General features: G+C 44.9%; 1 protein-coding gene across 1 annotated transcript in view; it reads left to right on the top strand.

The window, feature by feature from the left end:
- Positions 1-16,357, top strand: part of LOC133982878 (teashirt homolog 1-like) — a 39,257-nt gene extending 22,900 nt beyond the window's left edge. Inside the window, exon 3 of the mRNA XM_062421728.1 lies at positions 11,536-16,357. Within this exon, the coding sequence (XP_062277712.1) occupies positions 11,536-15,062 (3,527 nt within the window). The 3' untranslated portion in view covers positions 15,063-16,357. The remainder of the gene's footprint in view (positions 1-11,535) is intronic.
- Positions 16,358-16,905: the final 548 nt, after the last annotated feature.

Here is a 16,905-nt window from a genome sequence, read left to right as displayed (position 1 = left end):
ATATATTCACCGGCAGCTCATCTTTTTGATTCAGCTCGTCCTTACTTTTCCTTCACCCTCAGATTTCTGCTCTATCTTCCCACTCATCATCCTCCTCTCTGCTCTCTCCTCCTTAGTTTGTGAGGTATGATGCACAGCAGTGCTTCGCTATGTCAGCAGGATTGAAACAGGTCAAAGAGTAGTGTGACTCAGACTATAGGTGTAGGATTGGACCGATATATGTTAGCTGATACTGGATTCTTCTCTGATATGTTGTAGGATTTGGGATATGAATGTGTTTGTTATGGTTTTATTTCAGGCGGCTGACCGGAGAATGCACCTCACTGTGATGTGGGAGGATTTACTCACCAACTTAAGTGTGTAAATCCTGCGATGAAACCTGCATTCCCTACCTTGAGGAGCCGCTAAATCTAAAATAATGTCATCAGTTTGGCTTTTGGGAGACTTTCAGAGAGGCAATTTTTTAACTGACAGGAATACATTATGAGGGGAAACTCTTAACTGGCAATCTGTCTAATATGATAGAAGTCAAACCCAGCACTAGTATCAGCATCTTAAAAACCCATATCGGTCTCCTCTACACAGGATGCTCCAAATCAGTCTCATCCTCTCCTCGACACAGTTTGACTGATCAGTCTGAGGCCTAGTTTGCCTCTGCCAGCATGGGACTCGATGTTCGTTTCTCTATTTATTTCCATGGCCCATGCGTTTTTCCCCATATAAAGACAGTCTATGTCCGACCGTGTCACTGCGTGATGGATTGCATAGTCCTCTTCTCTCAGGAAGAGAAAGGGGGGATGGTGGAAAGAAGGAGGGAAAGAACTGAGCGAGAGAGGGAGGAAGCGAAGTGGTGCGGTGCGGTGCAGCAGTGAAGGACATGGCAGCTTAGCGCTGGCCAAAAAGACTGTGCTGAACACCTGCTCATGTCTCCAACGCCCCTTCAACCTCCTCATTACCTGTCAATCTATCACAAGGCAGCCAGATCAAATGTCTGCAGCAGCCAGGACTCGCACAGGGAGGGTGGGAGGGAGGGAGTGGGAGCAAGGAACGAAAGAAGGGAAAGAGAGGGACAGATTGCATGTCTAGGAGAGCAGAAAATGAAGGGGAAGTAAATGGAGCAGCTGCGTGTGCATATCGAGAATCTGTTGATGATTTGGAGTAAACTTTGCTCAGAGTGCAATATTTAAACTTCTGGGGGTAGTTTGTCCTTTTGCTAAATTTAGTATACACACAATGCTGAATGCATGTCTATAATTATGTAAATGTGCTTTAGCGTTGTCAGTGGAGAGTTAAAAGATTATGGACAAGCCATGGGAAATCAATTTTGTAGTTAAAAAAGTTAGATCATGGGAACTTTCAGGTGCAGTTAATAGCTTTTTGATATGATTGAAATGACAGATTTTATGACATTTTATAATTAAATATATAAGACTGGCCAAAAAAAGAGGTCAGTCATCATAGTGGTTTTATGGGTAAGTTGTGTTCTTGCCATACTCCCTTCTTCCTGTGGTGTTAAACCCACCCTATAGCACAATCTGGCCTTTCATTGGCGCCTCTGTGTAAAAGAGGTGAATCTCTGACAGACAAGCGCCTCTGTAGGGAGGCGGGGCCTGCGGTTTCAGATTACAGCCACAATGCTGCCAATGTGCGAGTGCGTGCGTTTGCCTGTGTGTTGTGTACATGACGGAAAGTGAACGTGAGCATTTGCATGTGTGCAGATGTGCAATTTCATGAGAGTCCTTTTATAAATACAGGTTTATTTTGTGTGCCAGTGTGCTGGACTGTATCAATTGTGTGTGTCTTGACATGAGAGTGTGCACTGAATGTGTGTGTGCTTCAATTTGAGCTCATCAAGGTGCATTAGTGCACACATGACCAGTCCCGGTCCTCTATTTCTAATCCCTACTCTCTTTCTCTCTCTCTCTCTCTCTCTCTCTCTCTCTCTCTCTCTCTCTCTCTCTCTCTCTCTCTCTCTCTCTCTCTCTCTCTCTCTCTCTCTCTCCTTTTCCGCTCTCTCTTTCTTTCCCAGTCTTTCTCTAGCTCTCTCACCCCTCTCTCTCTCTGTTAGTGTGTGAGCTGTGGTGATTTACAGTAATTATCCATCGTGGGGTCATCTATCAGGCTGGCCGTTGCTAGGAGATGGAAGCAGCTGCTGCTGGCTGTTGTCTTGTCAGGGACGTTGTATGTGTGTGTGTGTGTGTGTGTTTGTACATACTTAACACTTGTGTGTGTTTCCTGGGATTTGGGTCCAGGTTCGTGCATGAGTTTACGTGCTTGTTGTGCTTGCGTGTGTATTTATTGGCAGTGTGTGTGTGTGTGTGTGTTTGTGTGTGTGTTCAGGTGAAGTGGTCCATCCTGATGCGGGGATTTAAAAGCGCAGGTGGTGGTGAAGAAAAAAGGAAGCAAAGGAGTCGATGGATTGAGAGAGGGATTATAGGAAGGAGGGAGACTTGGGTGAGGGTGGGGTCAGAGGTTGAAAGAGGCCAGGTGGAATTTGAGTGTGTGTGTGTGTGTTTGGAGTGGGGGGGGGGGGCAGGCAGCTTAAAAGGCACAGGTGTGTGTATTTGATAGACAGGGGAGCTGTATGATAAATTTATCTAGGCAGATGGGAGTTGGAAGAAGTCGGGCCTTGGGGAGTATTTTTAGTGGCTGTGAAAATTGTGAGATTGAGGCTGTGTTTGTGTGGGGGGTGCAAGGCGGAGTCTGTTTTCTGTTGGTAGGTGAATGTGTCCCACAGATGGGCGCTGGTTCTGTTGTAATCCACCTCAGCCCATTGTGTTGAAGCCGTTTCAGGTTTCATGATCCATGCAAGCCATTCATGTTCAAGCAGACTTGAATGTTCCTAAATCCTACACACATGCATACAAGCTCTCTCTCACACACACACACACACACACACACACACACACACACACACACACACACACACACACACACACACACACACACACACACACACACACACACACACACACACACACATTCTCTCAAAGGTCAACCGCAAACATTATAGTCTTAACATTCTGCTTTCAGCTTTTGAGAAAAATTATAGGGGAAAATATGTCAGAGGTGATCTGGGACTTTGAGATAAGACAGGGAGATTTTTTTTAAAAATGTCACTGCCAATGTAAAATAGGGTCCTCTCAGTTTCTGCTCTGTGAATTGTAATAATAATTACAGAATACAAGCCATCATAATAGTTATTATGTTTGCATAAAAACTAGTTAAAAAATAAACAAATGTGACAGCATAAATATATAAAACTGCAAGCAATAAATAAACAGTTCTCAATTCTCAACCAAAATTGATAATTATAATTAAAAAAATAATAATACCAAAGAGGTAATTCACAAACTAATTAAAAATACAATTAAAAATGCATGCCTATACTGCCCAGACTGAGAACAACATAAAAAAGGCTGCTGACACATTTGTCTTGTACTTATTTTTGCTTCCTGTTAGTTTCACTGAAGTTTTATACGCTTAACCTGTTGGCACATCTGTAAAAAAAAAAAAAAAAAGGCAGCTGGATATAAGCCACACGTCTATATGAGTCACGGCAACTGTAAATACAATCTCTACTCTCGGCTCTCCATACCGGCCTAATTAGCACCAGTTAGCATTTGTCATTGCGTTTAGGGGTGAAGATTAGGAACACCTCTCAATTAATCTGCAATCAGCCTGTTTGTTAATTAGCTAACCTGTTCTAAGTGGCCTTCAGGGCTCTTGTGTAATTAGCTAAGCTGCTGGGAAGCAGACCTGTGTGTTGACATTGACCTAAAGCGTACACACACGCACACACACATACACACACACACACACACACACACACACACACACACACACACATACACACACATGCATATATATAAACTACTATAACACACACAGTTCTGCAGACATCTCCAGTCATGGTCAAGAGGGACAAGAACCCCTGGCTCCCAATAAATTACATACAAACAGAAACACACCTTTCTGTGCCGTCTGTGTGCTCAGGAAAAACAAATGCTTAAGCACAAACACAAACACACACACACACACACACTTTCAAATATACTTTATTAGTTGTTGCAGGCGCACCATGCTCATCCAAATATACATATTTGCACATAGTCATGCTCGCAGCGATACAGTTACACTGATTATTCCTCCTTTCACTCTACAGAAAACCTGCATCCCTCAAAAGCATTCTTAGAAAAGGCGGGAGGGGAAAAGAAATACGTACTGTACTCCCCATACACATACACTCTTTTGAACATTTCATCCTTTTCAAGTGCAACAACATCCCTACCAAAATGAACAGCTTCTCCATTGCTGTGTCGAAGCTTTTTTTTTTTTCCTTGCTCACTTCAAAGCCATTTGTTTACTCTGCTGCCTCCTGACATTGTCTGTGGTAATTAAAGGAGCGCACAGAAATTTATGGTTTAATTATACAGGCCTTGTTATGCAGAGAAGACCAGGATGGACTGATATGCTCAATAAAAATAAATAAATTCCATACGGGTTTATTGAACCCCCTGGTTGCATGGAGGGTGCAATCGTTTCAGCCACTCAGGTGTGTGTGTTATTGTATTTATGTTTTCATATGTATGCATATGTGTGTGTGTATGTTTATTTATGTATTGCCTCACAGGACAGCAGCAGCAGCTCAGTGCACAGTGTGAGTGGGTGAGAATGAAAATTTGAAGAAAAAAAAAGAATAGCCAGATGAATTGCAATCGATTGGCGCTGGTTCACTGTATTGATCCCTCAGCATGTTAAAGCCTGCTGTACTCCATGAAGAACACTCAGTCAGTCAGTGTGGGCTCACACCCCCCAACCCCCACCCCCCTCAACCAACACACGGCTGGATATACTATAAATGTCTCCTTGTGTTGTTACTGCATGCATGTGTAATAAGGGAAAATGCTGGGGCTTGCAGCCCAAGTTTGTATATGAGTGCAAGTGTGTGTGTGTGTGTGTGTGTGTGTAGGTGTGTGTGTTACTGTGTTGTGCATGCACAGTAATGGAGAGTGATCTTGGCTGTGGCCCACAAGCTGCTTCTCTGAACTGATCTTTGAGTTGGGTATAAATAGTGCTCATTCTATAAATAAAACAGCAGTACCTTTCACACTCACTCTCTTTCTCTTTCTCTCTCTCTCTCTCTCTCTCTCTCTCTCTCTCTGTCTTGAACCACACACACACACACACACACACACACACACACATGCCTCTTGGTTCTTACACCTGCCTGAACACAATCATATGCACAAAATTCTCTCACACAGGCCTCTCATCAATCCATACATCATTCTCTAGAGGTCAGATAGAAGGATGTCTGTGAGACATATTGACATATTTACATGGGAGCGTGACCTGTACAAGCTTAGCACTAGCTACTTGTCTGACCTCTGACCCCTCCTTACCCTGCACAACAATAATCTGATTAGATGTATGCCCATCATAAATTTATAAAGCATACTTTGTGGTATTTAGCTGATACTTTCATTCAGAGTGACCTGCAATGTGCGCAGGTACCCGATCAATATCTTCCCCAAAACATTAACAAAATGGCATCAGCTGGTAAAGACACTGAACGAGAGCCAGCCAAGAGCTAGGAAAATATTCCTCCATATCTGTCTGACCAGCAGTGACAGACTATCCAGCACTGCTCCATGCTGGCAGGGCAAAAATACACTAACAAATGGTTTTCTCTAAATAATCTGTGCTGTAACATTATGCTATTGGCCTACTGTAACAAATCGTGGCTTATTTTTAAAGTGTTTGCATGCAGCCACCAGTGCAAATGATCAACAGGAAGGCTGGTGGTTGACTCACTGAATATCTGCCAATAATACAGAATTTCAACACTAATCCTGTTTGCACAGCACTTATTCACATTTACACCACTTTCCACGTCAGTCCATTATGTAGCTATGTGTCTGAAGAACAACGTGTCCCATCCGCTGCTGTCTGCTGAGCTCAACTCAGGCTAGAAGTGTTTTGAAATGGGGTGGAGAGCGGGGTGAGAGATAAATTGGTACAGCGAGCTGGAATGCTGCAGCAGTTATTTAAGGCCCTGTAGGTGCTGCCTAGGCCATATGCTCCCATTATTCAGCTTGGGAGGGGCCCATGTGGGCGTGTGAGCAAGGCTGGAAAGAAGAGGAGGAGGAGGAGGGAGGGAGACAAAAAAAAGAAAGAGGGGGTGATGGAGGTGTGTGAAAAGGAGAAAGGTAGCTGAGGTATTATTTTAAGGAGAGCCCCCCTATCAAGCGCAAGGAGGAATGTTAAGAACGGGATACCGGGAGAAGCCTGAGATGAGATGAGAACGAATTAGCTTCTAAAGTAAATGATCGCCTTCACCCTCAATATCCGGCTCTTTCACCACCGTCTTTGCATAATTCATCTCGTCAAATTTTGAGGTGTGACAGAGTATAATTCATGAACTCCTGAACTTTTCAGGTTGAAAGCTTCTCTTGGTCAATCATTTTCATATCATGGAGCTGCACTGCATTGGATTCTGTGTGACAGACCTCCTCGCAGGTGCTTATTTTGTTCCTTTTTTTAAAAATAAAATCCAACAGGATTCCCACAACTTATCATCTTTTACATTCACTGCAACCTGACTGTTGCAGTGAAAATGAAATGTGATAAGTATAACATGAGGTAAACATGTTACCCCCCCCCCCCCCCCTTCTGCAGGCATTGGATCCCTGAACCCAGCTGTTAAGGAATCATTTGAATTCTTTCTCCTGCAGATATAGCTTGATATTTGTCAGTTAAGGAAACAAGGACCAGATACAGCTTTGTTGTTAGCTTCGCATATCTTTCCCTCTGTTGTTTCTCCCTCCCTCTCTCTCTCTATCTCTCTCTCTCTTTCTCTTCTTCTCCCTATCTGTACAGTCTCTTGTCAAACTGAGGCCCGTGTTCCTGATCAGGGCATTGCTCTCATGTTAGCCGCTTCACGGGAAGCACATCCCAGCATTCCCTCTGACACGCCGGCAGCAGCATTACCATAATTGGCTTTTCTACATGACGGGACAGAGGAAATAATAATGTCATTTTATTTACAGCCCTCTTGTCCCGGTCCGAGAGCTATCACCCCCTCCTCCCTTCTCCCTCCTCCTCCATCCTCCCTCCTCACAGCCGCACTCTTTCTCGTCTCTGCACATACACTGACATGCACTCCCCCTCCTCCTCCTCTTCTATCTCATCTCCCTCTCTCCGCATCTCTCTGTGCAGGGCGCGCATGTCTCGTTCTGCCACGGCGTGTAGGTCAAGCGATGGCTTTTTGATCAGCTCCTGTCCAAAGCCATCAGGGTTGAGAGGCACGTAATGGAGAGCAGGGTGACAAACAGAATCTGGGGAAGGAATAAGACTGCCAGTTTCCTATTAGGGGCCGGCCTAAACGGCCTCTGCCCCCCCACCCACCAACCCACCACCACCTACCCCCCCATCATTCTCTGCCACGAACCCACTCCTGCACTGCCTAAATCACATGAGTGAAGGGGCCCGTGATTGGACATTAGTGCCGCAAATGACTGCTGTGATTGCCCCCTCTTCCCAAACTCACATCAAATAAATAAAGAAATGTGTGTAAATAAATAGAAGGAGGGGTGTTGGAGAAATGGGGCTGGTAGTGGTGGAGGTGGTGGTGAGGAGAGGCTGACTGGTTTCATCCCCTTCTTTTCCCTCTCTCTCTCTCATTTCATCGCCTTTCTGCCTTTCTTATCTGGTTTGTTTGGCTTTGACAGCGGCCAAATGGTGAAGCTCCATGAGCCTGACAGAGAGTTTTATTGATTTAACAACCAGCAGACTCTCAGCAAAGAAAAGGGAGAAGGCAAAAAAATGGGTAGGGCGGAGAAAGATAGCAAAGTTTTGAAAAGGAGTGATGTGTTTCTGCTTTACACCATGCCAAAATGCTGACGTGTTCAGTGGTTGTATTTCATTTGGTATCATTTACAAAAATCAAGTCATACACACAGTCAAGCTATGTGGGAATATTTTAGAGATGATCTGTACGTAGGTCGAGCATGTTGTCACATTGTGAGGCCCAGTGTTGTGTTGAGGCAGGATACAGGGCGTTCACCACACTCTTTTCATCGGAAAAATATCATATCAAACTGTCTGTTTGTTCTGCACAACGGGGCTGCACACACTCCGCTCTGGTCTGTTCTGTGAGAATTAGTGTTAAATGTACAAACCTGAGTTTCATCGGGACAGATTGGAAACGGAAAAGCTGTAGTGACTCCCCAGCATTGTTTAATCTGTATATATTAGGTACAAATCAGAATCGAGGGTGCTTCACGGGTACTTCGGTTGGGGTAGTCCTCCAGGTACTCTTTCATTTAAATGAGAATAATAATAAATGAGGCAGATGAGGAAAAAAAAAACACTTCAGCTCTTTCAAGCTCTTATATCTAATCAAATAAGGGTCTGTAGCCCAAAGTATATTTGGTAGCCTGAGACATGAAAACCTTTGATAACACCTACTTTTACAGCACCATAAAGTGGGTATGTCAATCCATTTGTGCATTATGCATTTTTAAAAAGGGCTCTTTATAACATCCAAAGGGGCCAGTACTCTGTTTGATACTTAACATATTTTACATCCCTTTTTATTAATAGTGCATTAACCATATGTGTAGGTATTGGGAGATCAGTGATACATTAGGATGCTCATTCTTGCTTTCTTGGTGTGTGTTGTTGGTGATCTGGCGTGGCTGGTGGCGGGCTTGATCGCTGCTGTTTTTGACAGTGGGTCTGCGGTGCTATCCTGGCCACGCTGCCGCCTGTCTCCTTGATGGCGGCACGTCCCCGAGCAAAAGTGACAGGCGCTTTGGCGCCCGTGCAGATGGCCCTGCTCACAGCCATCACCCACTCGGTAAACCAAACCGCCAGGGACGGCACGCCAGCCTTACCCCTTTCCAAGCCCGCCCCTTACTGCTGGTGTTGCTTTGCATATGAGCATACAGGACAAGAGAAGGAGGTTTAATCTGGTCACCAGTCAGAATCGCACATTGTCAAGTAGCAGTGATTGAACAGATACAGTTGATGTGTAGCACTTTATATTTTTCCTTCCTCGTGCTTCAGATTTGAGCATCCTGTCAGAACAGAGAAGCATATCAAAACGGATGCAGATATTTTATTTCAGGATAACATTTACGATGTTTCATCACCAATGTTGTACATTTATGGTTTGCGAAGCCGTCCACTTGCTGCCTGTGATTTTTACAGATGTCTGTCTCTGCCAGTCTTTTGTCTGTGTGCTTTTGATATCTCCCTCTTTGTTGTTTCCATGACAACATGGCAGGACAGGCATTGATTGACAGGGATCGTCAAAGGGTTCCCTGGCGACCTGCTCATCGTTCGAAGCCCCTCCCTGCTGCAGTCTGTGTTTTGTCACTCACCCAGGGATATTTCTGATCTGCTACTTCTCATTCCTGCTCTCTCTGTGTGTGTATGTGTGTAAGAGAGTGTGTGTGTGTGTTAGTGTGTGTGTGTGTGTGTGTGTGTGTGTGTGTGTGTGTCTGTGTGTGTGTGTGTGTGTGTGTGTGTGTGTGTGTGTGTGTGTGTGTGTGTGTGTGTGTGTGTGTGTGTGTGTGTGTGTGTGTATTAAGCACTGCCAACTATTGGGGTTTAGCTATTTTTTGGCTGCAGCTGATCTGAGTGACTCAGATAGGTAATTCCTACTGTATGTTTGCACTGTTGGTGCAGGTTTGTGAAGAATGGATAGCCGTTCTGCATGGTGCCTTGTATATTAAATGGCTGATATGTATTGATAGCCTCATGTTCTAGAAGCGGGTTAGTGTAGGGGAAGGCACTGTAACAGAAGACACTCTGCAGATGTGTTGTACAGAGTACAGCACATAATGCTAATCTGCTGTGTTAGGGATTTTCAGGAGTTTTAGAAACTGTCTCGGTCTCAGTCTGTCAGTGGGATTGAAGCGCAGCCAGGTTCTCCTGTAGTGCTCTCATTTCACTGAAATCCTGTCAGACGTTGGGGGAGTATGTTGCTCATTTGGAGAAGGGTGTATCAGTAACACACACTGAACTCAGACTTATAGGCAGTATTATGGTTGTGGGTTCAGGTTTGCACTGTAAGAGCAAACATGTATGAGTGTGTAAAGTACACACATAGGCATGGGAAGGTGAGCATGCCGGCAAAAACGCATTTGCAAACAGGCACTTACCGAGGCACTCACACGCACACGCATGCACATCATCACACAGTCACAGTGGATGGTGCAGCTGCTCACCTCCCCCACCTCCTCCACCCATCTCCTCTCAGGCAGCAGTAAATGGTGCCAGTGTATATATATCAGGTATTATGTCCACTTAGATTATGATATGACAGGTTAGCGTGCCGTTTGAAGCTGACAGCACATCTGTTTCATCAGGAGAGACTGATACTGGCATCTAGGACACACATCTCACCATGCAGGAAGGAGATAAAGGAAGAAGCTAGGGGGCCGTCTTTCCTGTCTCCCTGCCTCCCTCACCCTCTCTCTCTCTTTTCTTTCTCCCTTTTCTTTTACAGCCCCCTCCCCGCCTACCAAACCCACCACCTCCTGCTCACTTTTTCTTCCTCCCCCACGTCTTCTTTTTATTCACTTGTTCTCCCCCTAACCACCTCCTGTCTTTCCTACTTACTGATGCTTACTGTGTCTTCCCAAGTATGCAGTTGAATACACACACACGATCTGGCCTTCTATCTCATTTGCCTTTATACATTTCACTGGTAAACCTGTTACACCTCAGCCTTGTTTAATTCCCTTTCTCCACTACTTCATCTTTGATCGCATGTCCGTGTCTTTTTGTTATTCATTGTCCATGCCATTTTGGATCATAGAACAGTACAAGACTTTGCAAATGCATATTCTATCTGCCCCAGACTCCCTCCCTCAGAAATCACTGTGGCAGTTTCAATCCAAGAATCACTGTTATGCCACTTTTTGTGCTTATTAGCTGTAGTGGAAGTGACCTTCAGCTCATCGGAGTGGGATAGGAAAAGCTGCAATATCCAAATTAGTGAGTTTTTTTCTCTCCCTCCCGATCAGTTGCATAACATGAACATGTGAGGAGCTGAACTTCATGGACTGGATGAGTGAGAGGCAATAAAGCTTGGGGAAGAGAGAAAGAAAGAGAAAGGGGGAGTTGAACATGCAAGCATGCAGCTGGCTAACAAGGCCAAACAGCCAGTCAACTCCTGGGGAACATGAGGCATGTGTGGAGGAATAGGGAGTTGGGAAGGAAAAGGACAACTGTCAGAAGCTCAGTGATTTATTTTTCCCTTGGAGGCTTTTTTCACCACAGGCTTTCAGAGCCACATGTGTGTAAAATACACACAAACTCATGCATGCATGCATATAGACACATACACACACTCACATTGGTTGAGAATAAAAGCCTACATTTCCCATCATTGAGTATTCATTCCATGTTATTTTGACAGTGGTCCTGTTAGTGTGCTGTAAATCTTTAATTTCACTGAGCTGACCTCTTTTTCCTCTCTTCTTTTCTCCCCCTTTTTTTTGTCTTCTGTCTGTGCTCCAGCGTACATGCCCGAGGACGAGCTTAAGGCAGCCCCTCACGATGAGGAAGAGCACCTGCAGGACGACGGCCTCTCTTTAGACGGTCAGGACACTGAGTTCCTGTGCAACGAGGAAGAGGAAGATGTAGACGGAGGCCAGCCACCTAGTTACAGAGACTCTCCACTCAGCAATGGCACCAACCCTGATGCTGGATACGGGTCTCCACTCAGTGATGCCAGCGACCGACTTACGGACTTCAAGAGCACCTCCTCCAGGGACGGTCATGAGAGGGAAGGCACCACTTTGCCCTTCCGCCCCAACAACGGCCTCTCTTTCCAGGATAGCCTGGCTCAGATGAAAGCCGTCTATGCAAACCTCATCTCAGATGCCTCTTGGTCCAGCATCACGATGGACATCATGAAATCTAAGCCTGCAGCAGCTGGCAGTGTCAACAGTGCCCTTGCCACTCCAGAGCCTGCTTCTACTGCCCCTGTCTCCACAACAACAACCATTAACAAGACCAGTGGGGTTAGCATGGCTAACAGTCACCACAATGGCAGGAGCTCCAGCACCACTGTCAACCACACAGGCAGCACAAGTGGCAATACTAATGGCACAGCAGCTAGCTCTGTTAGCAGCCACAGTGCAACCAGCAGCAGTGGGGGCAACACTGGTGTGGCTAGTAATGGTAGCGGTGTAGCCTATGACTGGCACCAGGCAGCACTTGCCAAGACTTTTCAGCAGAACCCCTACCACCTTTTACCAGAGCCCAGCCTCTTCAGCACAGTGCAGCTCTACCGGCAGAACAATAAGCTGTATGGCTCTGTCTTCACCGGTGCAAGCAAGTTTCGCTGCAAAGACTGCAGCGCTGCCTACGACACACTGGTGGGTTTGACGGTTCACATGAATGAGACGGGCCACTATAGAGATGACAACAAGGACAAAGAGGAAGATCAGGGAAAGCGCTGGTCCAAACCACGCAAGCGCTCCCTGATGGAGATGGAGGGGAAAGAGGATGCCCAGAAGGTGCTGAAATGCATGTACTGTGGCCACTCATTTGAGTCTCTACAAGATCTCAGTGTTCATATGATCAAGACCAAGCATTACCAGAAAGTGCCTCTCAAAGAACCAGTGCCAGCCTTGGCCACTAAGCTGATGCCCACTTCAGCTAAAAAACGAGCTATTCAAGATGCTCTAGTCTCCCCATGTTCCCCAGACTCTCTCCATGCAGGTGGTGGCAGCCTATCTCTTGGGGATGTTGGCAAAGATACAAAAGCAGCAGCTAACCCCTATGTTACGGCAAACAACCGCTATGGCTACCAGAATGGTGCCAGCTACACATGGCAGTTTGAAGCTCGTAAAGCCCAGATCCTCAAATGCATGGAGTGTGGGAGCTCTCATGATACACTGCAACAGCTGACTGCCCACATGATGGTTACAGGTCACTTTTTGAAGGTCACAAATTCTGCATCTAAGAAGGGCAAGCAGCTAGTCTTTGATCCTGTGATAGAAGAGAAGATTCAGTCTATCCCACTGCCGCCGACCACGACAAGGCTTCCCGTTCCCAGTAATGTTAAGTCCCAGCCAGTGTCCCCTGCCCTCTCCTCTGGTTCAGAGGAAAAGAGGGAATCATGTGAAGATGAAAAGATGGTAGAAGGTGGCGAGCCAATGGAAAAAAAAATCAAGGAAGAGAAAGACGACTCAGGTGAGAAATCTGAGACTAACGCCACATCATATAAATATCTTAGAGAAGAAGATTTGGAAGAAACACCCAAAGAAGGTTTAGATATTCTAAAATCCCTTGAGAACACAGTATCCAGTGCCATCAGCAAGGCCCAGACAGGTACACCCACATGGGGAGGCTACCCTAGCATTCATGCAGCCTACCAGCTGCAGGGTGCCATGAAGAGCTCCTCTACTATTCTCCCCCCAACCATCCAGAGTGTCCAGATGCAGCCAATGTTTAATAGTGGGCTTCGAAGCCTGGTGACTGACCCCAACTCAGTCATCCACTCACCTCGGAGTCCTTCTTCCCCTACTCCCCTCAGGAGCAATGTCACTGCCATGGAGGAGCTTGTGGAGAAAGTGACAGGGAAAGCTGCCACTGTGAAGAAAGAAAAGGAGGAGAAGATGGTGAGCCGGGAGCGATGTCGGCCCCCGTCATTAGTAAAATCCCCCTCTCCGGCAATGAAAGAGCAGAGAGAGCAATTAGTATCTCCAAATGACCTTTCTGTAGGTAAACTATCTGGTATGAGAAGTAGCAGCCCAGGCAGTGTAGATTCAGAGCTCATCTGCAAGAAGGAGCCCAAGGAGAGCCTAGTAGATGTCCACAACAACCATTCAAAGAACGGTTCTGAGGCATGCCAATCCCCAGTAACTAATGGCAACAGTCTCGGCATCATCACTGATCACTCACCGGAAAGTCCTTTCATCAACCCTCTCAGTGCACTCCAGTCAATCATGAACACACACCTGGGTAAGGCCTCCAAACCAGTAAGCCCAGCTGCAGACCCACTATCTATGCTTTACAAAATCAGCAACAGCATGATGGAAAAGCCAGCTTTTAACCCAACTCCTCAGGGCAAGGTAGCTGAGCCCATCAACCACTATCAGTTGTATGATAACAGTGACCAGCCCATAGACCTGAGTAAAAATAAGGCCTCTACTAATAGCAACAATAACAACAGCAGCAGTGGGCTCTTGACCAACAATAGTGTAAATGGTAACAAACCCCTCATTTCCCTCCCTGACACAGTCTCGTCACCTCTGAGAGAGAATGCGCTGATGGACATTTCTGATATGGTAAAGAACCTCACTGGAAGACTGACGCCCAAATCTTCAACTCCCTCCTCCATCTCAGAGAAGTCAGATGCAGACGGCAGCGCATTTGAGGATGCCCTAGAGGATCTGTCCCCAGTGCAGAAAAGGAAAGGGAGGCAGTCCAACTGGAATCCCCAGCACCTCCTCATCCTCCAGGCACAGTTTGTCTCCAGCCTGAGGGAGACCTCAGAGGGCCGCTATGCCATGACTGACCTGGGCCCTCAGGAAAGGGTCCACATCTGTAAGTTCACAGGCCTCTCCATGACTACCATATCCCACTGGTTGGCTAATGTCAAGTACCAGCTGAGACGGACTGGGGGCACCAAGTTTCTCAAGAACATGGACTCGTGCCAGCCTGTGTTCCTCTGTGGTGACTGTGCCTCCCAGTTCAGGACTCCCTCCTCCTACATCAGCCACCTGGAGTCTCACCTGGGCTTCAGCTTGAAGGACCTGTCCAAACTGTCAACTGAGCACCTACGGGAGCAGCAGGCTGCCTCAAAGGTGATCACAGACAAAATGACATTCGGCAGCCCCCTGTCAGCCTTGACCACGCCAGAGGACGACACAGGCTCTGTGTTCCAGTGCAGACTTTGCAATCGGACATTCGTCAGCAAACACGCAGTCAAACTGCACCTCAGCAAGACCCACGGCAAGTCTCCAGAGGACCACCTGGTGTTTGTCACAGCTTTGGAGAAACTGGAGAAGCTAGACAAGATGGAAAAGGTTTAAGTGAGGTCTCAAGTTGAGGGTAGAGACTGACAGCTGTGGAACTGACTAGAATTTCATTGCACTAAAATGACATTGTTCACAGTTACTGCACTGGGCCGAACTGAGCCGCCAGAAGAAAAAAAAATCAGTCTTATTATTTTTGTTGTGATAACTGCCTGACTGGACCATGTCTTTTCATGTTGATTTGTTTTTGTTTTGCCAAGCTTTTTTACACTTATTTTGTAATATATTTATATGCTATTTGTCTGATCTGTGCATGTATTTTAGTGAATCAAGGTTAAACACAAGATTTTAATCTTTTCATGGCAAAAATACAACTACTGCTTCAATGGTAAAAGTGGTGTGTGGAAAAGAATTGGGGAAAGAGGAAACTGTATAATACTTGATATGAAGAAGATGAAAATTAAATGTATACACCAAAAGAATGAAAGAATATCCTGAACGACTGAAGTAGCACCTTAGACAGTTGAATTTTGAATTTGTAAAGAGAACATGTTTTTAAACATCCTGCATTTGTCAAAATCAGATTGATTTTTAAAAGATTAAGGATTATCATTTCCCCCGGTCCTTTTTTGGATTCCTGTCATTGCAATGTTTTTGATGATGAATGGCCTGCTCATAAATCTGTCAGTGTATTAGAAAAAAGATGATGTGAACATTTGGAAAAACTGAAATGCTGCTTCTGGTTACGAGTCAATCAGTAAAAATGAATGGCCGTCAGTATGCAAGTTTGCTCAAAAAACTTTTCCTTGTTGTGAAGTATCACCTTATAGCAATTTTCCAGTTGTATGGTTTGTTAAAACTTTCTCTTTCTAAATTGTGTCGCTTTATTCAACTGTAAAGAGAACAGTCCATTACATGTAAATGATTACCAGTGAAATGTCAGTACTCCATAAGACATATCTTACCATTTGAAACAGCTCAACATTCTTTGTATCTTAAGGTGTGTGCATTCTCTAACTTTTATATTGTCATTTTATATACAAAAATGATAAAAAATAAAAACAGATGATGTATATAGATATATGCTGTAGAGCTACAAAATGTCCTTTTTTAAAGAAAATACAAATTTAGCTTCTTTGGCTTGGTTTACAGAAATGATTTTAATTATACTTGCATCCAATTTGATGCATGAAATGGTGTGGAAAATAAATAAGCGATGCACAATGACTATACATTTCAATGTTTTATCGACAATATTGTAAAAAAAAAACAAAAAAAAAACTTTTTAGCACTGATTAGTTTGTTTCATTTATTTCTCAATTGTAAAATAAACCCCAAAGCAGTTGTTAACAGTCAAACATTTGTGGTCGTGTGTTCATTTGTCATGGTGGTGCACCAAATCCAACATGTATAACACTATAATACTCTGTAGCATTGGCTTTGCGGCAAATTAAAGCAATCACACCAATCTCAAATCCTAACCCAGTGTAATAAGATTTCTTTTTTCGTTTACACTTACAGCAGAAGTGAGATTCAAAATCTCCTTGTCTCACTGTAAGAACACATTGTGCAGTGTTGCAACAGGCTTTTTGTTATGTGTGCAACATTTTAAGAGATAAAGAAAAGTCACTGGTGTCATACTTAAAACTGATGACTGAGCCGCATCATACAACTGATGATTATTATAATGATGAAGATGACGGGGGTGATAAGCCTGTAAGGGTGCCTATTGTACTGTAAGAACCCCATGCTAGGCTTGTGACTGGCCTTTGGAGGGCCCGCTCTGAAAGAATCAGTGTTATATTAATGACGGCAGTGTACTTGGAACAAAATCAGATGGGTGTCTGTTCTGCTTGATATAGCCTCCTGACTGGCGACATTGAACCAACCAATAATTAAC

This window comes from Scomber scombrus, chromosome 7, assembly GCF_963691925.1.
Source record: "Scomber scombrus chromosome 7, fScoSco1.1, whole genome shotgun sequence".
Lineage (NCBI taxonomy): Eukaryota > Metazoa > Chordata > Actinopteri > Scombriformes > Scombridae > Scomber > Scomber scombrus.
This window is presented reverse-complemented; position numbering and strand designations above follow the sequence as displayed.